Source organism: Equus asinus, chromosome 22 (assembly GCF_041296235.1).
Source record: "Equus asinus isolate D_3611 breed Donkey chromosome 22, EquAss-T2T_v2, whole genome shotgun sequence".
Classification (NCBI taxonomy): domain Eukaryota; kingdom Metazoa; phylum Chordata; class Mammalia; order Perissodactyla; family Equidae; genus Equus; species Equus asinus.
In genome coordinates, this window is record NC_091811.1 from 41,759,707 (window position 1) to 41,783,086 (window position 23,380).

General features: G+C 36.9%; 1 protein-coding gene across 1 annotated transcript in view; it reads right to left on the reverse strand.

The window, feature by feature from the left end:
- Window positions 1–15,863: 15,863 nt before the first annotated feature.
- LOC106833445 (vitamin D3 hydroxylase-associated protein-like) overlaps window positions 15,864–23,380 on the reverse strand; it is a 41,676-nt gene continuing 34,159 nt past the window's right edge. Inside the window, exons 13-15 of the mRNA XM_014844637.3 lie at window positions 22,498–22,606; window positions 18,931–19,076; window positions 15,864–16,317 (exon numbers count right to left, since the gene is read on the reverse strand). Coding sequence (XP_014700123.3) covers window positions 16,189–16,317; window positions 18,931–19,076; window positions 22,498–22,606 — 384 coding nt within the window. The 3' untranslated portion in view covers window positions 15,864–16,188. The remainder of the gene's footprint in view (window positions 16,318–18,930; window positions 19,077–22,497; window positions 22,607–23,380) is intronic.

The following is a 23,380-nucleotide window of genomic DNA, read 5'->3' on the forward strand; positions in this document are numbered from 1 at the left end:
ACCCTCAAATATAAACCTCAAAAGTAATCATTTCTAAATATTACCTCATTCTCGTTACCCACAAGCACAAAAACAAAACCACATTTAAATTAGTCTTTCATGCCAAGGAGTACTCGCCAAGAATGTGAAAGTGCACAGTAGCGAGACCACAGAAGCTGGATCAGTGCCTCAGTGTCTGGGGTGAGAATACTCGCTCAGCAACCTTTCATCTGGGTGAACCAATACGAAATCCCTCTGAGCCTTTAGTTTCCTTCTCTGCACCACCATTATTAATAGCCTCGGGAGTTTACTGCCTCCCCCCCACCCCACCTCCATTGTCTGTCTGGGACTCAGAACCTCAAGCTCTATACCTACCAGAACCCAGGAGGTTCACTATGAGCTGTTTGTTCCACTGTTAGCTACACCACTTATCTTCTGTGCAAACTTAGGCAAATTACTTAACTTCTCTGTGAAGTAATTTTGCCTCAGTTTCCTTATTGGCAAAATGAGGATAAAAATTGCACATACAGGAATATAATGCGGTGTTTAAGGGGACGATTTCTGGAGCTAAACTGCTTGAGTTTATATCCTGCCTCTGATATTTATTAGTTACCTTGAACAAGTTACTTAACCTTTCTGCGCTTCAAGGTTTTTTTTCCATGAATAAAATGGATAATAACAATCCTTATGAAATACAGATATTACAAATATTTTACTACATCTGTAACACTTTAAAGTGGTGCTTGTCATCTAAAAAGTGTTAGCTGCTACTATATTATTCCCATTATTGTTGGAATTTCTGAGAGACCTCCAATAAACAGAATTCCTTAACCATAGGTTATTAAAAAGATGAGAAATGAAACAAAAAGTAAATGGTCTGAGAGCTTGTTAACCCACCAGAACCCTAGAATTAAGCTGACTTACGTTTCCCCACCCCCATCCCACAGCAGTTTCCACGTGAGGCAGCCCCTAAACACACTTACGGCGTGGAGGAGGCTATGTGCTCTCTGTAGTCAGGGGCATGCTCACGAGGAAGAAGCGAGTGCAGCTGAAGCAAGAGTGTCCAATTATTCTTTCCCAATTACCTTTAGGACAAGTCATTTGGCCTCCCCAGAGAAGAATGAGTAAAGAGTGGAGGAGAAACACCCAGTTACAACAATTGAGCTCCATTCACAGGAAGGAAACAACAGGAAGAAGAAGTTTTCCCAGATAACATCATCATCGTCATCTCCCACCACTATCAAGGATGTGTTCTTTTTATTTTTTATTTATTAATTTTTTTTAGGAAGATTGGCACTGAGCTAACATCTCCTATCAACCTTTCTCTTTTTTTGCTTGAAGAAGATTGTCACTGAGCTAACATCTGTGCCAATCTTCCTCTATTTTATGTGGGATGCCACCACAGTGGTGCTAGGTCCATGTGTGGGATCCAAACCTGCGAACCCCAGGCTGCTGAAGCGGAGTACATGAACTCAACCACTAGGCCACCGGACTGGCCCCCAGGATGTGTTCTTTTTAGAAGCATCTAGGACAAAGCACTTCCCTCTTCTTCAATAACTTTCATTTAATTTTTTTTTCAACTCTTGTATTAACTAAAACCTAGAGAACTTAAATGTCTCTGGTCCCTTAGCCATGTGACAAGTCCCCTTCTAGCATGTGTGCTTGCCATTCAAAATTGTATTGGGAGTTGTTTAGCATCATTCAGACATAATTATTCAATATATAGTTATTGTCTTTCTTATGCCTGGAAGAACAATTTGCCTTCTGTTGTGCTGAAATGGGGATGTGGCCATCATGATGAGATCAGACTGTCGGGAAAGAGGCTGTCTGCATGTTTTGTTAACAAATACCATGGATAGAGTTCCGTTTACTTGAGAGAGAGAGAGAAATAGGAAAATGAATATGGAGTATCTGAAACATGACAATGTAGATCAAAGGAAAGGGACGTGAACTAGCAATGCAAATCCAAAAATAAGTTGGATAACAATTCTATTTATAATAGCATCAAGAATTAAATATTGAGGAATAAATTTAATAAAGGAATGGCAAGCCACACTCATTGAAAACTATGAAACATCATCAAAAGAAATTAAAGATCTAAATAAATGGAAAGATATCCTACGTCCATGGATTGCAACACTTAGTATTTTTAAGGTGGGAATATTTTGGATTACAGACTAAACACAATCATTATTGACCAGCTAGCCCTAAAATTCATATGGAAATTAAGGAACCCAGAGTAGCCAAAACAATAGTGAAAAAGAGGAACAACATGGACGGATTCATTTGCAGTAGCATTATTCAAAATAGCTACAAATTGGAAACAAGCTAATGTCCATCAACTGGTAAATGGATAAACAATATTTGGTATATCTATGGAATGGAATACTATTTAGCAATAAAAAGGATCAAAGTATCCAGGCATGCTACAACATGAATGAACTCAGAAGCATTATGCTTAGTGAAAGAAGTAAGACGCAAAAGAACACAAATTGTGTGATTTCATTTGTATAAAATGTCCAAAAAAGGGCAAATTTATATAGACAGAAAGTAGATTAGTAATTATCTAGGACTGGGAGGGTGAATGGGGACTGAGTGGAAATGAGTATGAGGTCTCTTTTTAGGGGGATGAAAAAATTCAAATATTACCTTATAATGGTGTTTGTAAAACTCTAAGAATATTCAGATGCATTGAATCACATACTTGAAATACATAAATTTTATGGTATATCCAAAATGACAGTTTCAATCATATCAAGTCACACAGGAGTCTTGCTGAAAAATTTGGCACCTGGTAACGTGAGCACAACTCTTCTACACTTAAGATAGGTCTCCGGCTGATAGATGTGTGGCTACTCATTTTGAGTTTCTCATTGTTTGCAGACAGGTTCTCACCTTCATTTCACTGATGCAAGGTGAGAAAAGCATATTAGCTTTCTGAGCTACCGCGTTCACTGGCTTCACCTCTTCTCCCAAGAAAAATGTCAGAGAGAAATCTTTGCTTTTCACTGAATAAGCTGACAGGAACAAGGGTAATGAAATGCAGCTTCTTGTTAGACAGAAAAGGGACGATGATAATAGATATCCCTGGAAAAGTTTTCTTTTGTTGTTGTTTTAATTCAGTTTCCCCCAAATTTTTATTAGGCACATGAAATAAGGAATAATTGCACATGAATAATGTGAAATCAACCTGGAGCCAAAACAGTGGCACAAATCAGTAGTCCCCAAACATTGAAGAGCTTACCAAGTATCTAGAGAACTTCTTAAAATGTGCACCTCCACTTCCCATCTCATACCCACTGAATCAGAATTTCTGAGCATTGGACTCTACTTTGAGAGCCCAAAGCTAGCATTTTCTTATATTCACCATAATTGAGCAATATGAAATTTCAGTATTTGACATTTTTTTACTACAAAATGGCAATTTTATATAGTTCGACCTAATATTTAACCAGATGAGATTATTTTAACTTTTAGATATCCTGGGTGGCTTTTTGAAAGGTACATATTCCCAGGTTTTGCCTCCAACCCACTAAATCAGAATCCTAGAACAAGGAGCTTCTGCTGCACTTGCACCTGCAAGAAACTATCCTCAGAAAGTATAAGAGCCTTTCTACCTGTAAAGTGTGGAGGTCTGCAAAAAGGGATGTCAGATTGGGAGCTCTATTTGTGAAAAAGGAGGAGTAAACTATAGCACTTCCTACATCTGGAATTAGAAAACAAAAACTGCTTAAGAAACAGGTCTTTTTACATAGATCTGAATGTCTGGAAAATGGAGTACTAAGGTGAAATTTTAAAATGTATTTTATGTCTATGTATTGGATTAGGGTATAATTTTTACTTTATTGAAAAGTTTTTTGTATCCCATATGAATTTATGAACACAAAGCTAAAGAAGCATATTCCACATTAACTTAATCAGATGTATGAGAACATGTCCGTTGAGTGTGGAGAGGGGTAGAGGAGTGGATAGAATCTGGCCTGACAGGAACTCAGAGCAGGTGGCTGGGCCAATGGCCCCTGAATGACCCAATATTTATTTGACTCACTGTGTTACTAAGTTTTGACCTTTGGCCCACTGCTCTCTGCACACATACACACACACACACATATACATAGAGGGAAGAAGGGAGAGAAGAGCAAGCACAAGAGAGAGTGTTCAGCCTGACATGCTTTGTACATCTAGCTCTCTTTCTTTCTTTTGGCTTATGTTTGTCCAAATGCCTTCAGAATATCTGCATTGGAAATCCATAGGACTAGAAATTAGCTTGCTTAAAACTGAAATTATTTGTGAAATGGTCAGTTGCAACCCTGTGCTGTACATACCTGGAATATTTTTTTATTTATGCAGTATCCAATAGTTTATTTTCCAAATTCCAAAGCCCACCTCTGACAGTGGTGGCATTGGGGTGTTAGCGGATTTAAAGTGGACAGTAAACTTGCCTGCAAATGAATTCAGTTCTATCCCAAAATATTTTAGTTTCATTTGGAATAAAGCAGTCTTATTTCAGGCAAATGTCCCATCACATTCAGATGGCCCTATGCTCAGTCAGTATCCAGGTCAAAACCCTGTTATCTGATCACCAGAAGAGCTTTCGTGAATGTCCACAGTAGCCTAAGACCTTGGGAGTGGGCAGGAGAAAACAGGCCTCTTTAACCTACCCCTCCTTCTGTTAGCCATTTGGGGATGAGGGATGTAGAAGATTATCAATACGGTTGCTAGCACATTAGTGTTGGGGAGTTTGTGCCCTTCCTTTTAAGGTTGTTGTTGCAAAAAACAAAAGAACTCTGACCATCATTGGTCCTCTGTGCTGCTGGTAGTCAAATGCTGGCTCTGTAGTGAGAGGCAATTGATATTCTTTGTGTACTGCATGGTGGGGTGGGGGTGAGAGGTACAACCTCCTACCCAGGCACAGCCTTGCCCTACACATACCTGATGTATCATCCACCCCCAGATCACCAACCCATAGCCTCTTTCTCATAAGCTCCTCATGATCTAATAAGCAACCTTTAGGATGTCTTCAAGATGGTGTAACCCTAACCACCTAAACTGATATATTCTTCACCCACCAGAGACTCTACTGTCTTTGTGAGTCGAAGGAGTGGGATTGCAGCTTATTTCCAGGCAATGTCTCTCGCTACTGAACTGAAATCTCTCCTATTGTCCCCACACCTAAGCAGCATCAAGAGTGTCCACCAGCTCTGTGACTCCACAGTTTTTTGGTTGAAGTTGAATCTGAATTTTCTCATTTAGCACAAGTGAGAGAGCCCTAGTTTCTTGGAAGAGGAAAGAAGTCAAATGCCATCCCTTCTCATCCCCAGTGAGCAGAGCAGCAAGAGAGGAATTCTTACCTTAAGAAAGAATCTCTCTCTCCAAGAAGACAAAGATTTTCTTCTGGCCCTACTGGTGACTCATCTTTTGGAGGGTGTGAAGGTCACAGTTATGGAAAGATGTTGTCACGCAGGTTCTTTGTGACTTTGCAGTAGGCACCCTAGCAATCCAGGGGGCATCTGAAATTGCACATATAGCACGTGGCACTTTCTTTTCTCTTTGCCTCTCTAGATTAATTATGCTTATAGCTTCAATCAAATGAAGTCAAAGTCAAGGAAGAACATAAAAACCCATGTGTTGATGTCTCAGTTATTACTATGGATACTTAACATATTATCACAATTCCCCCCACCTGAATTTGTCATCTTATGTAGGGTTCTACAATACACATATTTACCTGAGCCACACAGTATCTGCTCTGGGAGGCGGGGGGAGGGGGGAAGACACTCACCTATTTAGACCAAGACTAATTCAAATATCATATTTAATATTATTTGCGACACCAACACAAACTTAATTCTTGCTCTAACATTGAATATTTGCTGAGTGTCAGGTATGCAAAGAACCTTTAGTGTTGAATAAGACACACTTAGGCTTTACCTCTTAGAGTTTAAAAACTAAGGAAGACAGAAGTTAAATAAATTCATTCACAAGCAACTACAATTGTAACAAGGCCTATGAACAAGAGGATCAGGTGTTAGGGAGACATATATAAGAGCGGTAACTACCTTAGTCTAGGAGGTGAGGACTTCCCTAAGGAAGTGGTATTTGACCCATGCAAGAAGTTAACAAGGCAAGAGGACTAAGGGAGGAGAGCTCTGAACTCTTAAACAGGCAGCCAAGACCATGGTGATTAATGGACAGAAAGCCAATGAGGCAAGCCAGGAGTGAGGAGAGGGTCTTGGATGAAGCTGGACATGTGGGATGGGAATTATATTATATGGGCCCTTCTAGGACTGCTTGAGGATTTTGGACTTTATTCAAAGGACAATGGGATGCTATCAAATTTTAAGCAGGAGAGTGACGCGATAAATTTGCTTTTCAAGAAGCTCACTACAGTCAATGTATCAGTAAATGTTTAAGAAGAGGACAAAAATCAAAGGAAGGTGACCAGTGAGGAGATTACTATAGTAATCATTAATTTAATTAATAACAACCAGAACAAGACCTTCATTTCATTCTGGTAAAATTTTCCACTTTCCCTTCATTATACTGATGTCATGGGCTATTTGGAATGCAACTACAAATGTTGACTGAGTTTATTTTATTTCTTCAATCAATAAATATTTTTTCATGTTACTATGTACTAAACATTATGTAGAAAATCACAAAGGTAAATGACTACGGTTCTGCATGAAAAGAAAGGTCATGAGGTGCTGAAAGACTTAGACATGTAAAAAACTAATTATGAATTAATGTGACTACCTTGGCAAGATAAATAATTGATGTGAGAGAGAGAAGAAAGAAATTTAACTCTATCACCATACTGATCCATCTTTCATCTCTTTCATTTATAAAATCTTTTTGAAAAGTAAATCGATGGGATTTCTCGTTTATGGCATATTTTTACAGAAAATATTATTTTTGCATCCTATGGTTATCATTTCCATTGAGGTTTTTGGGGGTGAGATGGGTTGCTGTGCAGGGGAGGAGTATGAGTTCATGTGTGTGCATGCTCAGTTTGTGTGGTGTGGAGTGTCAATGTGTTCCACTTCTTTTAAAAAACCAGTATTGCTCACTTTAATAAGTCATGGATAAAACATGACACAATTGCTATTGAAACTTAAAAGCAATTCTTTTCATAAGGATTCATCCTTATACTTATATCTTGTGGGCAAATTCAAGTCACACAAACACAAATGATTTTTTATAGAATTTGTTATTTACATTTATTTCTGCCCTCTAACAGAGGAGAGGATGTAACTAGAGAAGTCCCTGGTACAGAGCCCTGGGGCATGCCCACACAGAGGTCAAACCATGGAGAACAACAAAGGAACAGCCAAGAGAAGCAGTAAGGTAGTAAGGAAATAAAATGTTCTTGAAGCTATAAGAAAATGTTCCCCAAAGGAGGAAGTGGTAAACTGTGTCAAATGCTGCTGAAAAGTAAAGATGAAAAAGAGTAGTGACTGCAGCTTGCTAATGTGAAGGTCCTTGGTGATACTGGGAAGAACAGCTTCGGTGAGTGGCTACTGGAGTGGGTTGACCTATTTAGGAGACGCGAAGAAGCAGAAAACCTATGGTGATGGTTTTTCTGTGATTATGGAGGGGAAAAATGAAGCAGGAGAGAGAGATGGTATGAGAGATTTATATCCTTAAAAGGAGATTCAACAACATATTTGTAAAGTAATAATAAGAATAGTAATAATAAGAATAAAGAAGAAAAAGGAGGAGGAGGAGGAGGAAAACAAGAAGGAAGAGGAGAAAGGTAACATTTACTGACCACTCCCCATGCCCTAGACACTGTTCTAAGAATTTCACAAGCATTATTTAATGTCATCCTAATTACATCCCATGATGCACATACTATTAATGGCCCATTTTGCCTATGGGGAAACTGAAATTCAGTTAAATGCTCTACAAAGCTAAAAGTTCAGTTAATTGTACTGTACAGGTAGAAATAAGGGAAGCAATGGTCAATCAAGGCAGCTTCTCTTCAGTGTCCACTGCTGAGCCGCTATGTTATATCCTTTTGTAGGAAAGGAGGAGAAATGGAAATTTCAAGATAAAGAAGAGGGAATGCTCAATCAAAGACAGGAGGCTCAATCAACTGCAAATCTTTACAGAAGGAAGAAAGTTAAGGATGAAGAACATCAATAACAAGGTTGTCCTGTAAGACGAGCAAGGTCCCCATATTTTATAGGAACCCAAGAGTTAGCAGAGAAAATATGTAGAAGTGCAAGGAGGATGGTAGATGAATGAGAGCAAGATAAGGAAGTTCTTAACTATTTTCCCAGTGAAATACAAATTAAAGTCATAAGTGAAGAGAGGGAAGGAGCAGAGAAAGAAGCTTCAGGGAGGGGGGAGCAGAAGAAAATGATTTCTTATTATTGCTTTCTTAAAGCTAACTTTACTACAAGGTACTGTATCTTCAACATAGAAAATATATACACAATAAAAACAAGAATAAAAGAATTATTTCTAATCCAACTGTCCAGAGAAAACCAGTAATTTCCACTCTTCTTTCCATGTGTTTTATATAATTGAATGGTACATTTGGCTGGGGTTTTTTTGTTGTTGTTTTTTTTTTTTTTTGCTGAGGGAAATTCACCCTGAGCTAACATCTATTGCCAATCTTCCTCTTTCTGATGAGGAAGATTCACCTATGCTAACATCTGTTTCCAATCTTCCTCTTTTTGTATGTGAGCTGCCGCCACATCATGGCTACTGACAAATGGTGTAGATCTGCACCTAGGAACCAGGCCTGGGCCCCTGAAGGAGAGGATGCCAAACTTAATCACTAGGCCTTGGGGGCTGGCCCTACATATAGTTTTGGTAATCTGCCTTTCTCATGTAACAACATAGTGACCATTTTCTCTTTCCCTGAAGTATTCTTCTGCAACATCATTAATAAAGGTGTTCCATTGTGTTAGTGCACAACACATTTTCAACTATTCCAACAGTTCTGGATGTTTAGATTCTTTCTAGTCTTTTGCTATTAGAAACAATGAACCTCCTTAAGGGTAAACAGTAATGATCATTTTGAGAGTGGGAGAGTGAGCACACTAGAGAGCTGTAGTAGAATTTTTTGACTCAATAAAGTGTGCACTTGAAGCTTATGATCATGAATTTAGACAAAACAAGTAAGCAGTTTTGAGCTTTTCTTCTGCAATGCTCAGCTGCTCAGTATTTTCTGCAGAGTAGGCAGATGATTGTGTTTAATTTGGATTGTAGTTTAGTTAAATGAGGGTAAAAAGGGAGGAGGAGAGGGAAGAGAGAGGGTTTAAAATGAAGCGATTATAATGATAGACCATAGGTGTTATGCTGAACGAAGAAGGAAATGAATTTATGTGGTCAGTAAGAAAAACAATGAAAGAGTCAAGTTGGTGGAGATCTTGATAAGGCAGACGAATGGCCACAGAGGGGGCGATAGAGTGGGTGGGTTGGAAGGAAAGGAGGTGGTGATCAGAGAGTAGGATGGTCAAGCAGGGATTTTGAAAGCATCACGGGACAGTGCAGTCTAACGCTTAAGAGCACAGACTTCAAAGCCAGATTGTCTAGCTTCAAATCCCAACCCAGTCATTTTAACCCTTCTCAAATCATTCATCTTTGTGTCTCTGTTTTCTCGTTTGTAAAATGAATAATGGTATCTAGGACGTAGAGTTGTCAGGAATAAATGAATCAAAACATGTTATTTGGAATAAAGTATTACCTGGCAAATAGTAGACACAACATAAGTGTTAGATGCTGTTAATATTATTGAGGATAAGTGAAACTACAAATAACATGTTTGAATCTTTGTTATAAAGAAAATAAATGTTTTTAAAGAAAACACTGAAGTTTTACTATATGAGATTTCATGCAGCCTGCTATTCTGTTTCCCTAAGTAATTAAATAGATTCTATATTTCTAGCTAAATATATTTGGAGTTTGATTTGTAGTGATATTTTAACAACAACACAGGCTAGAACTAATGTAGGCAGCTCCCTTTCATGAAAAATCCTTCACTCGTCTTTAATTATTAATTGAAACAGGTTTAAACTTTAGTGGAATTTCTCCTGTGAAGTTCTCAGATTTTACTTTTCACGTCTTCCTCTGATTTTATCTGTCCAGTACATTTGCCTGAAGGCAAGTGACACAATTGAGAAGTTGAAGCAAAAGAAAATACACAGTCTAAATGATCCTATGGCAGAGGGGAATATTTTCTTTCCTTTTCCAGAGCACTTTTGATGTTGACCTTCTTCAACATTTGTTATCTTCCCAGGGTCTCACAACAACAGATAAGGGTCTAAACAGCAAGATGGCAAACTGGATCTTGCTAAGTTTATTTTTCTAAATACTTGATATTACCTTCCTTTGCCAATTACTACATGAAATAAGCACGCATTTATTTTTGTTTCTAATAAATTTTAAAAATAACTGAGCATCTACATATGCTAAGCATTAGAGATACAATGAGTAGGATACCATATTATTAGCAATACAGGAATGGACACAGGGTATTTCACAGAGGTGGAAAGTGAAGCATGCAGTGAGCAAGGACAATCCAGGGTCTGAACTCTGCAGTTTAGCTTCTCATCTGTACATCTAACTACTATCCTATACTACTTCCCAGAGAGTAGCAGAACCAACTCATTGCACAACGTTAGAGGGCACCATTCATGTTGAAGTCTAAGTAAATGGTGTTTCTCAGAATCTATTTCATATTGAACAAAATATATACTCTACCGTGTTTTTTAGTCCATGTTACAAACACTAACAAAATTAGTTCATTGTGAATGATGAGAGATAAAGAAGTATCTCAGTGGCCTAATTTTTAATAAGGACAAGGATGACTTTCACTGCTAATAATAATGATGAAGTGATATTCTACTGGATGGTTCCATCACCTAGAGTTATAAAAGAAGTGTTTAAGGGAAATGTTATTTCAATAGATAATAACCATTGTTTAGCTGAATTCAAGTTAAAGAATGTGCTGCATCTGCTGAGCAACAAAAGAATATCTCAACGCTCATCACTTGCTCAAAGTTCTACATTTTTTCTTTTCTTCTGATAAATAATTCCTGGAAAGGATTTCAAATTTATGTAATATTCCCTTTCACATTATATTCTGATTCCAAAGTTTGTGAAAAGGAAGATTTACTTGAAAAATTCCACTCACATCTAATGCTGTCTTTAATATTCATGAAGGCAGTCTAATACATCTCTTGCATAGATCCAAATGGGTGTCAGAGAAATCAAGGTTAATAAAAATGTGATAGAAGACATCTCAACCTCATACGCAATTTAGTGAATAGCACTTGGGGTTTCTTTTCTCCTTTCCCTGACTCACCAAGCATCACTGGAGAAAGAATTGAAGTAGGAGCAGGAAGGTGAGCATTAGCTTCACACATCAGTAGGGGAACTGTTGAGGTTACATTCTAATTATATCCACATCAAAATTCAGACAGAAAAGACAAGCCTTCTAGTCCTCAATTTCAAAATGTGTTCCTTGGAAATATAATTTGCTTTCAAATCCTCCTATATGAAATCTTCACCTTTTTTATTTGTCATCTCTAATATGATAGCTGTATGTATTGATCACTTATTAAGTGCATATAAGTATAGGCTGATCAATTTGCAAATTTAGTTCATTTACTACTCTCAACACTTTATGCTATCGCCACAAAGTTTGTGATTTTCAAAGCATTTTCTGGAACATAATCTCATTTGATTCGAACCACAATCTTGTGACAGAGAAAGAATAATTACAATTTCACAAAGGAAATGAAGACTCAGAAAAATCCAGTAATTTGTTCTAGGCCACACAGTTTGTAAGTGGCAGAGTTGAGAATCAAAGTCCTCTTTATAAAGCAGCTTCACTAAGAGGCAAGATCTTTTATTTCCAAACCAAGAGTTTAAATATCATTATTTTAAAAAGCCTGAGGGGCCAGCCCCATGGCCCGGTGGTTGAGTTCACGCACTCCACTTCAGCAAACCGGGGTTTCGCAGGTTTGGATCCTGGGCGTGGACATGGCACTGCTCATCAGGCCATGCTGAGGCTGCATCCCACATGCCACAACTAGAAGGATGCACAACTAAAATATACAACTATGTACTGAGGGGCTTTGGGGAGAAGAAGAAGAGGAAGAAGAAAAAGATTGGCAACACATGTTACCTCAGGTGCCAATCTTTAAAAACAACAAAAGAAAGCTTGCTATTTCTCAATCCAAAAGCTTATTCTTGCAAGGATACAGACAGTACTCCAGACATTCTGGGTGTTTTACCAGTATTTCTTTTTCATTTCCTATACAATACATTATCACTGTTCATCATAGAAGTAACAGGTTAATTGCTACACAGATTTAGAGCTATTTGTCTTAGATGTTCACATTTCTATCTCCCAACCGTGTGTAATTTAGGAATGAAATACTTAGTTATCACGCATTTAGACGGTAAGCTATGAGGGCAGGAATCATGAGAATATTTTAGTCACTGTTGTATTCTCAGAACCAAGCACAGTTCTGGGACCTGGAACCTAACAAACAGTTAATATTTGATTAATTTAAATCAATGTAATTTAATAATTTGATAGCCAAGTGATAATTTAGGGGGATCAGAATGCATTTGATATGAATCCCTACCAGCAGTACACGTATATTTAAAAACTCATAGAAGTGGATTAATGAATGTCTTCATTATCTATTTTTCATTTAATCCGTTATCAAACTTAAGAATTTAGTTGATTCATCTTAGCACCTGTTATCGGAAAATAATGTAAAAAGCTCTGACTTGTACTTGGAGAACATTGCAAAAACTGAGATCAACAAAGAAATAATTACATGATGTTAAGAATCCTTCAGTTATTTGAGAAATAGCTATGAGCCACTAATAGGGACTAAAGATTCAGAGACAAACAGACGAGGACCCTTGCTCCATGGAGCTTACGTTCTGGCCATGGAAACAGATATTAAACCCATAAAAGAGTGAATGTGCAATATATCAGTCAGAGATAAGTATAAGAAGAATTCAAAAGCAGGAGAAGGAGACAGATAACGATTTAGGAGAGGTAGAGGAGGACTATGTCAGCTATGGTGTTCAGAGACCCCCTCTTCATGGAGTAGGTAATGATGTTTCCATTCTCAGCAGGGAGACAGGAAGAGAGGTTAGGTTTAGAGTCGGATGATGACGCTGGGGCCAATGCAGCAAATAATGTGGGGGATCTTATTCAAAATACAGATGCCTGCTCTCCACTTCCTCCACCATGGTGCTGAGAACCAATGATTGAAAACAGATATTGGTGTTCTCTGTGAATTCAAGTTAGTAATCGTTAAGTAATTTATTCTGATTAGAAAAAGGCATGTGAGCACCGTGTTTCTTTCTATGCAGATAGTCCATCTCCTGCATTGGGATCAACTTACCACAATTTTACCTACACTTTTAGAGAATATGAAGGAGCTAAAGAGATTCACATAGTTCCAGAAATCTTGACTAACTGTTTTGGTCAGGCCTCATTCCTTCAAAATAACAGATAACAATGCTTCTTTGTATACCTGAATGTTTTCAATTGGATGCTACACATTGTGGATTTTATCTTTTTAAGTGCTGAATGTCCTTGAATTTTTAAAAGTATTCTTAAATTTTGCTCTGGATAGCAATGAAGTTACTTGGAAACAGTTTTATCCTTTGAAGGCGTGGTTTCAAGCACCGTTATGTGAACTAGCGCAGCTTTTCGTCTCGGACTAATTATGCTCCACTACCGAGGCAATCGCCTTCTAAGTTCTCTACCTGATGCTTCACATATGATGAGACTTTTCTACTCTTGCTAGTGGGAAACAAACCATTCCAGGCTCTGAGTAAGCTCTAGGGATTGTTGTGCTTTCTTTTTAGATGGCTTTTCCCCAACCTTGGATAATTCCTCACAGACATGCTCTGATCAGTATTCAGCCGAAGATTCAAAGGGCAACCCCTACAGTTCTCTGTGGCTCTTTCTGTGCTGATTTTCCCTCCATGGCATTCTGCCCTGTGAAGTCGAGACACTTGAACCTCCCTCTATAGCCAATTCTATCACATCAACTTAGGAAATTGCCAGGCTGTCCCCAGATTCTTCCTCTCAGCGCTGTGGCTAGAAATATCTCCAAGAAGAAAGGTCCGAAAAGAAAGAAAACAGGGGTAAATGTGGGGATCTTTCTTCTCTTTTATGATGATTGTTGTGCACTGCCTGCTTGTGCAATGTCTGGAAACCATTATTTCATATATATTGTCCGGTTTTCTTAGTTCATTTAAGGTACAAGGATTAATCTAGTTCCTGTTATTCCATTTTGGCCAGAAGTAGAAGTTGACTCCCAACGTTTATAAATTGCATTTAGGAGGATGAAGTATAGCAGATTAAATGGAATGAAAAGATTATGTTGGTCAATGGTGAAAAATAAGGTTGGAATGATAGTTAGGAATTAGGTTTCAGAGAGTTTTGAGGCCTGGTCTATGGAGCTTTGACTCGATCTTGAAATAGTGGGAAGACAATCAGTCTTCAATAGCCAAGTATCCTGAAGAAACCAATGAATTAGGAAGATTAATTTGTTAGAAACATCCTGAATAACATACATGGAGAGTGTGTATGTGTCTGTGTACAATGGAATACGTGTAATCAGAGACACATAGGATTTATACACACATAACACATACATAACATGGAAATAAAAATACAAACAAGATGATATGTAGAACACGTAGAGTCTTTGCCTGTTTTGTTCACCTATGCAAATCATAGACAAATATTTGCACTGAATGAGTGAGTGAGTGAATAAATGAATATCTTCTGAAATAGTTTATACCATGTCAGCTGCATAGCTCCAAGAAACATGGCCCTTTTTCCTCCCAGTACTTAAAGAACAAAGCATAGCACAAAGGAGTTGAAAGTGATTGTGGATTCTAAGCCCACAGAATCAGGATTGTTGCTGTTGGGTGAGGATGGGAAGATAAAAAGAAACTTGGGCTACATCTCTTCTAGAAATTTGGTTCACTTCCTCTTAACCAAAAGAGAGCTCAGACAAGAGATTGGTCACGGTAATAAACTATTCTTAACATACAAATTTCTGGCTTATTTTTTCCAACAATTTATATGATATTAAATATGGTACACCTATTGTATTATGATTTTTTAAACATTTGAAGGATTCTATAGGATGATAAATATTTCTAAATCCTGGACATAATTGTAACTAACCAAATATGCATTGCCTTTCAACTGTGGTATGCATGTCTGATCTATACGCTCATCCCCCGGTGTTCTCCACTCATCATTATTATTTAATGAGAATTGATTCAAAGGTGAAACTGAATTTCTGTAGACAGTTCAAGTTGACAATATGTATTCTGGATTTTTCTGTGTGAAGAAAATATTTGAAGCAATGAAAATATCCATATCCATAAAATTAATTTAAATTTTTTCCTAAGTTGATTCTGTAGCCCCAAAATGAGGCCAAAGGCCACAGGGATATCAGTTCCTCTACTTAAAATGGACATGGTGCAGTCTATTGTCTGCTCTTCCTATGGCTGGATCTTTCAGAAAATACCTGGGCATTTAAAAGAGAGATAGACTTCTGAAGAGAGAGAAATTCCAACTGAAGAAGCAGAGATTCATAAAAAAAAATAACAACAGAAGCCAATGTTGATTGATGAGTACCATATGCCATGCAGTGTGGCATGCATTTTACAGAACTTCTTCTTATTATATCCTTACTTTCTAAGGCAGATAGGCACAGTCAGAGTTCTAATTCTAACTCTGGCACTTTTTAATCTCTCTAGTTTCGATGTCCTCATCTATAAACATGCCGATAATAATACAACCACTCTTTTAAATATTGTCCTGGGAATTAGAAGATTTAATCTCAATAAAACTCTCGAAACAATTACAGTTTATAGTAAGTATTTAATGAATGTCACCCCTAAACATTATCATTATCCCCCACTTTACTGTCACAGAAACTAAGGCTGAAAATTAAAGACAGTAGCCCTAGTTTACCTCCCTAGAAAGTGGAATTTGAATTGTCAGGAAAAAACACCTATTACCTGGCTCACTGGCAGATGTTAATCAATTAATTAAAATGTTTAACTTGAGTACCTGGGGAGAGAAATAGATTAGACTGCCTGTGAGGGTTGAGCGGCAAAGCAGCGTGATCTGCATTTCAAGCTCAGTATTGTGAAGCTTGGGGAGGACTCAGTCCTTCAGTGGCCGAGGATTCACCTGCGTCTTCTCCATTCTCGGGTCACTGTCTCCACCTCCTTCATCAAGCGCAGACACAGCTCGTCCTGCCATGGTAAAGCCACACACTGCACTGCAATGGGAAGCCCCACTCCTCCTTCAACACTCTGGAAAGGAAAGGAGGTCATGATTCCACAGCTACCTGGTTTGAGCCTTGGCACCATTTCCCCAGGACACATCAGATTCTACCACACTTGTACAGAGTGGACTGGGTTTTAGAACAACTTATAGTGACTTTATTGAATTTAAAATCTGAAAACCATTTGACGTTTCAATTGTATGTCTTTACCTTCACTGTGTTTTCTCTTTCTCTCACAGAAAGAAATCACCCAAAAGAGGTTTCCAAAAAAAGATGGACTATGAAAAGCACTGAAATAATCTCAGCTATATCATCTGTTACTGAAACTTGTACTTCAGATCCCAGGAGGGACTAAAGTTTGTCACCTGCCTGTTGTTTGGTCTTCCTTGGGGGGTAAGAGTTTAGGGAAGGACACAACTCTTCACCAGAACTGCTGCATTGAGAATCAGTGACAAGAGACCTCAACCAACATGAATTCTTTGCAACGAGCTCTAGTCAAAGGAATGCAACTTTAAGATGAGGTCAGAAGTTTGCTTCAACTGCCTTAAACTCAATGACCCTACTTACTTCTCTAGGGAATGTTAACCTTCACACTCTGAAAACTATCACTGTTTAAGATTACTCTTCTCTGATTTTAGGAGGTAATTTTAGCTGACCTTAGAATTTTTCTTTCTTTTTTTTTTTTGGTGAGGAAGATTGTCGCTGAGCTAACATCTGTTGCCAATCTTCCTCTATTTTTTGTATGTGGGATGCTACCACAGCAGGGCTTGATGAGCAGTGTGCAGGTCCGCACCTGGGATCCGAAACCGTGAACCCCAGGACCCTGAAGTAGAGTGCACAAACTTAACCACTATGCCACCAGGCCAGTCCTCGGCTTTTTAAAACTTATTCTAATATTCTTTTCATCTTTCAAGCATTTTCCTTAAAAACTTTACCTATTACATTTAACTTTTACAACTACTACTAAACTAAATTTATTCTTATTTTATTTTGCTATTTTATTATGTTTTTAAATAACATTTTCTTTGTTTTTTGTTTCTTCTAGATGGTGATATATCCATCTCTTATTCTCAGCTTGTACTCCAAATCTTTTTCTTCATCTCATTTTCTGATCATTTTATCCTCCAGATTAAATTAGCCAAGTGACATACTTTTTATACAATTCACAAGTTTGTTTCTCTAGAGTCTTTTAAACAAATTTACACATTCTTAAATGTTATTAAGTTAACTATACCTATTTTTAACTTTCATTCATCTACTTATATTAGCTAGTAGTATATTCTCTTCACTAATAACTGTTTGTTTTAAACATTTTATTTCTCCCCTAAGTATATGGCACCTTACTTTCTTCAGTCATTGTGTTATCATTAAAAGTGGGAAATAGTAAAAATAAAAGTTAATGCTCTGTTTCACAGAATGTCAAAACAGATTTGATGTTTACTCTTCATGTGTCATAACAGCACTCAAAAGCAGAGACTGCTAAGTTACTATTTATTCACCCTTTTATTTAATTTGTGCAATCCAAAAGTCAAACTAATCCACAAGAGAAAATCCTAGCTCCAACATAACATCCAACACAAGGAGTTTGAGTTTTCCCAGAAAATTCTATGGAGAGATAATTAAAGAAGGATAATTTGAGTAGTACATGGAGTATCATATCTTGGCATTCTCTAAGTTTGTAATATATATCAATATCTATCTATCCATCTCTATATCTTTATGTAGCATTTATATAAAACATAGATGTTTTTCAGTACCAACGAAGGAACTCATAAATGTTTGAGGGAATAATATTTGACTGAAGAACGGATTCCCAAGCAAGAAGTAATAGTTATTTCACTATAGTCCTCCCTGGATACGAGATACTTGGTAATGGGATAAAATTGATTGATTTTGTGTGTGTATTTGTTTGTTTTTACTTAGGGACGGGGACATGTTAACCACTGTACCTTAGGCTCGGCTTTATATGGCTTCCAGACTTACTAGCCTATTTATTAAAAATGTTTAAGATTCAAAAGTTCGTCTCTGAAAATACTCCAAAGACATGTGGGTCAGGAGATTCTTAACACAAAAAATCCTAAAGAAAGATTCAATATAAATGAACTCAAACTCCTGTTCTATAATGTGTAGTGAGGATAAGGGGGAAATAGAAGGAGGGTGTTCATACCAATAGTGATGGCTTTGTGAAAGTTTGCCTGTTGTTCTATTCCATAAAACTCAAAGAAAAAGTGTCTTAAATCAGGACAAATAAAAGTGTAATAGACAAGACTTATGAAGGACCGTTTGAGAATCCTAAAAGTCCAAACATTCTATTTTCTAAAAAGGTCAAATTTGGAATTTTAACAATAGTAGAAATGTTATTAGATACTTCTTTTTCTAATAAACAGAGAAAGAAAAAAGTTATTTTTAGGTTCAATCCTTATTTCATTGCAAAAGAAAATAACATTCTCTTGTAACATTATCAAATATATATGATAATGTGGCTCAATGGGGCATGAAGGACAGAGAAAGAAAGTAGAGGTCATTAAATTTCTCTCTCTTAGGAACTAGAAAAAGATAGCAACAGCCCCAACATCTGGAGGAAGAAATCTTCAAAAAACCTTTTCCTTGCCACTCAGTGCCCTCTACTGGATTAACTCACCTTCCGGAGTTGTGTGTCCCAGAAGTCATGGTAGTATCCTTGGTATTGTTTCAGCTCCTCCTCATCTTCCTCTGTCACTGTGTCAACAGTGACAGTTCCCGCAGGGAAGTTCAGAACATTATAAAGGAAAGTATAGGAGGTAACACCTGGAAAGCAGGCACACAGACTCATCAGAACTCCTCCAGTTTTCCTACCGCTTTGTTTCTTCCTTTCTTCTACCCATACAAGGTGAAAAAGCAAACTCTTTTCTCTTCTTCCTTCTACAACTCAGACAAACAAGTGGCCTTGTTTACATTTTTCAGTGGAGCAAAGGAACTGAAATAAGAGGAAGTGGGCCCTTCACTGAAATTATTAAAATTGGGTCCAGATTTGTCACCTTGTTCTCTACTCCATATCCACTCCAAAGATTATTTTAAAATGATTGATTGGAGATTTTCATTCTTTAAAAGACATTCACTATACATTCATAGAAAATTAATTGATTTTCAAATATTTACCTAGCACTATTATAATTCAATCACATACATTTGGAGGATATACATGTGAAAAAGTATGACATTAAATTTCAGGATGTTTTTAATATAATAGGAAAATAACATAGAGATGGTGTTTATTTATATTAATAGTGTCCATCCAGTGTGTGGTATATAGTAGGCATTCAATGAAATATTTGTTGATTGAATAAACCAGTAAATATGCTATTTTACAAGTTTACGGTGCAAATAAGAAGCAATTAACCTTTAAAGTTGAAATGAGCACATGAATATAAAATTTTTCCTCCCAGTAAGAGTAAGAACAAGACAAGAGCATCCCCTCTTACCACTTCTAATGCAATAAGTCAAGAAAAGGATATAGGAGATAAATAGAACAGGAAGGAAAAAATAAAACTGTCTTTGTTCACAGATGATGTGATTTGTCTATGCAGAAAATCTGAAAGAAATGACCAAAAAAACCACCCTGGATCAAATAAGGGGTTATAGCAACGTTACAGAATGCAAAACTCAATTGCTTTCTTCTACATCAACATTAAACAAGCGAAATTTGAAATTAGTAACACAATACCATTTACAACAGCACCCCCAAAATTAAATTCTTAGGTAGAAATCTAACAAAATATGTAAAAGACATATTAAAAAAACTATAAAACTAAGATGAAAGATATCATAGAAAAACCAAATAAATGGAGAAATATTCCCTGTTCATGACTCAGTATTATCAAGATGTCAGTTCTTCCCAATTTGATCGATAGATTTAATGGATTCACAATCAAAATTCCAGCAAATTCTTTTGTACATATTGATTCTAAAGTTTATAAGGAGAGGTAAAACCCTAGGAATAGCCAACATAATATTGAAGAAGGACAAAGTGGAAGGACTGACTATTCCAGTATCAAGACTTTCTATGAAGCTGTACTAATTAATACAGTGTGGCAAATTGGTAAAAGAATAGATACATAAATCAATGGAACAGAAACAGAGAACCCAGACATAGATTCCCATAAATATAGTCAATTGATCTTTGATAAAATAACAAAGGCAATACAATGTAGAAAAAATAGTTTTTTTGACAAATGGTGCTGGAATAATTGGACATCCTCAGCAAAAAAGAAAAAAGCCAATCTAGCCACAGACCTTACACACTTCACAAAAATTAACTCAAAATAGATCACAGACCTAAGTGTAAAATGCAAAACTATAAAACTCCTGGAAGACAACATAGAAAATCTAGGTGACCTTGGGTATGGTAATGACTTTTTTGATAAAACACTAACGGCACAAACCATGAAAGAAATAATTGATAAGCTAGATTTCATTAAATTAAAAAATTTCTGCTTGCAAAAGACACTGTCAAGAGAATCAAAAGACAGGCCACAGACTGGGAAAAAACATTTGCAAAAGACACAGCTGAAAAAGGACCATTATCCAAAACATACAAAGAACTCTTAAAACTCGACAATAAAAATAAACACCCAATTAAAATATGCTCCAAAGACCTAACAAACACCTCACCAAAGAAGATATACAGAGGGCAAATAAGCATATGTAAAGATGCTCCACATCATACGTCATCAGGGAAATGCAAACTAAGGCAACATGGAGATACCACTACACATCTATTAAAATGGCTAAAATGCAGAACACTAATAACACCAAATGCTGGTAAGGATGTGGAGCAACAGGAACTCATTTATTCCTGCTGGGAATGCAAAATGGTACAGCTACTTAGAAGATAGTTTGGGCAATTTCTTACAAAAATAAATATACTCTTACCACACAGTCCAGTAATCATGCTCCTTGGCATTTACACAAAGGAGTTGAGAACTTATGTCCACACAAAAATCTGCACATGAACGTTTACAGGAGCTTTAATCATAATTGTCAAAACTTAGAAGTAACCAATATGCCCTTCAGTGGATGAATGGATAAATAAATGGTGGTACATCCAGACAATGGAATATTATTCAGAGATAAAAAGAAATGAGCTATTAAACCATGAAAAGCCACGGAGGAAACTTAAATGCCCATTACTAAATGAAAAAAGTCAGTCTGAGAAGGCTACATACTGAATGATTCCAACTATATGACATTGTAGAAAACGCAAAACAATGGAGACAGGAAAAAGTTTAGTGGTTGTCATGCATTAGGGGGAAGGGATGAATAGGAAGAACACATAGGACTTTTAGGGCAGTGAAACTATTGTGTATGATATTACACTGATGGATATATGTCATTATACGTCTTTCAATTCCCATAGAGTGTACAATACTAAGAGTGAAACTTCACGTAAACTATGGACTTTGGGTGATAATGACATGTCTGTGTAGGTTCATCAGTTGTAACAAATGTACCACTCTGATGCAGGATGTTGATAGCAGGGGAGGCTATTTATGTCTGGAGGCAGGAGGTCTACGAGAAATCTCCCACCTTCTGCTCAGTTGTGCTGTGAACCTAAAAGTATCCCCCAAAAAGCCTATTTAAAAAAATTAGCAAATAGAGGCTTATCACTCTTCAGAGTATAGTGAACAAATTAGTGGATAACTAGTGAGAGGGTATGGTCTTAGTACTCATTCTATTATTTTCCAATCATGTGACCTTAAATTCATAGTTTTAAATTATTTTATCACTTAATTCCTTAATTATGAAGTAAAAGAGGATTAAAAGCCTTGTCCTTCATACTCACAGTGGTTGTGAAAATCAAATTAAATAATGCACACCAAAGAAACTTATAAACCACAAAATGCAGCATGAATAAGAATTTAGAACTATTTAGCTAGGGAAAACTAGAGGAAAGAAAGAATAACAAGAAAATAAATGACTAATATTAGAAAATAAATTCAGGAGGATAACAGAGTTGGAGAAAGAAGTTAAGGCTGATGGTAATCTCATAAGAGGTAGGTTCTAATATAGTCATTCTTAAATATTTCAATTAACATAACACAAAGTGGCGACAAATCCAGGGTTAGAATGCAATTCTTCTGATTGCTAAACCAGTACACTTTCTCCTATATCTCATACCATGCTGCATTTATCTAATTTAAAGAACAAAAAACTAAAAATTATTTATTACCAAGGAGAATCCCACTAGAAGCCAGGTTGAAGGCTGGACATACAGCAGGGCAGAGAATAACATCCAACTCCAGAGATTTCCATTTGTCAATGAATTCACACTGATAAGTCTAGAAAGAAGAGAAGAATTAAACCCAAGCATTACTATTTGTAAGAAAAGAAAAAATGGCTTACATTATTTTAGAAAATTTTGTCCTTTAAAATTGCTGAAGGTGATGTAACAAAATCATACTTTTACCAAAGAAGTTGGATTTTAAACACACCATGGTAAAGACAGAAAAGGACGCTGAAGTGTTGTCTTGATCAGACATGTGAAAGGACCTCTATGAAGATGAGATGGAGGATGCTCTTTCTGCATTTTTTTTTTTAAGCCTGAGGACTCTAAAACATAGATCCAATAACTAAATATATGAACAAACAGACAAAAAAACCCCGCCGTATTCCTTAATCTAGTCCAGAGGTCAGCAAACGCCTGCTCCCACAGACCAAATCTGGCTTGCTGGCAGTTTGTTATAAGGTTTAATGGAACACAGTCAAGCTCATTCCTTTACATGTCATCTATGGCTGCTTTTGTGCTACAATGGCAGAGCTGAGTAGCTATGACAGAGATGGTGTAGCCCACAAAGCTTAAAATATTTCTCTTCTGGTTCTTCATAGAAAACAATTGCTGACTCCTGGTCTAGACGATCTTTATTCACGAATGAAGAAAGAATAACGTCTTACTACGTTACGTGTCAGGCATTACGCCAGGTAATGTACATCTCTAGCTACAGCAATATTTCTTTCTTTAATTCTCATAGCCATCATGTGAAGCAGAGATTATTTTAAATCTATAGATCAGGAAATTTATATTCAAAAAAACTAAGTAAAACTGACCCAAGATT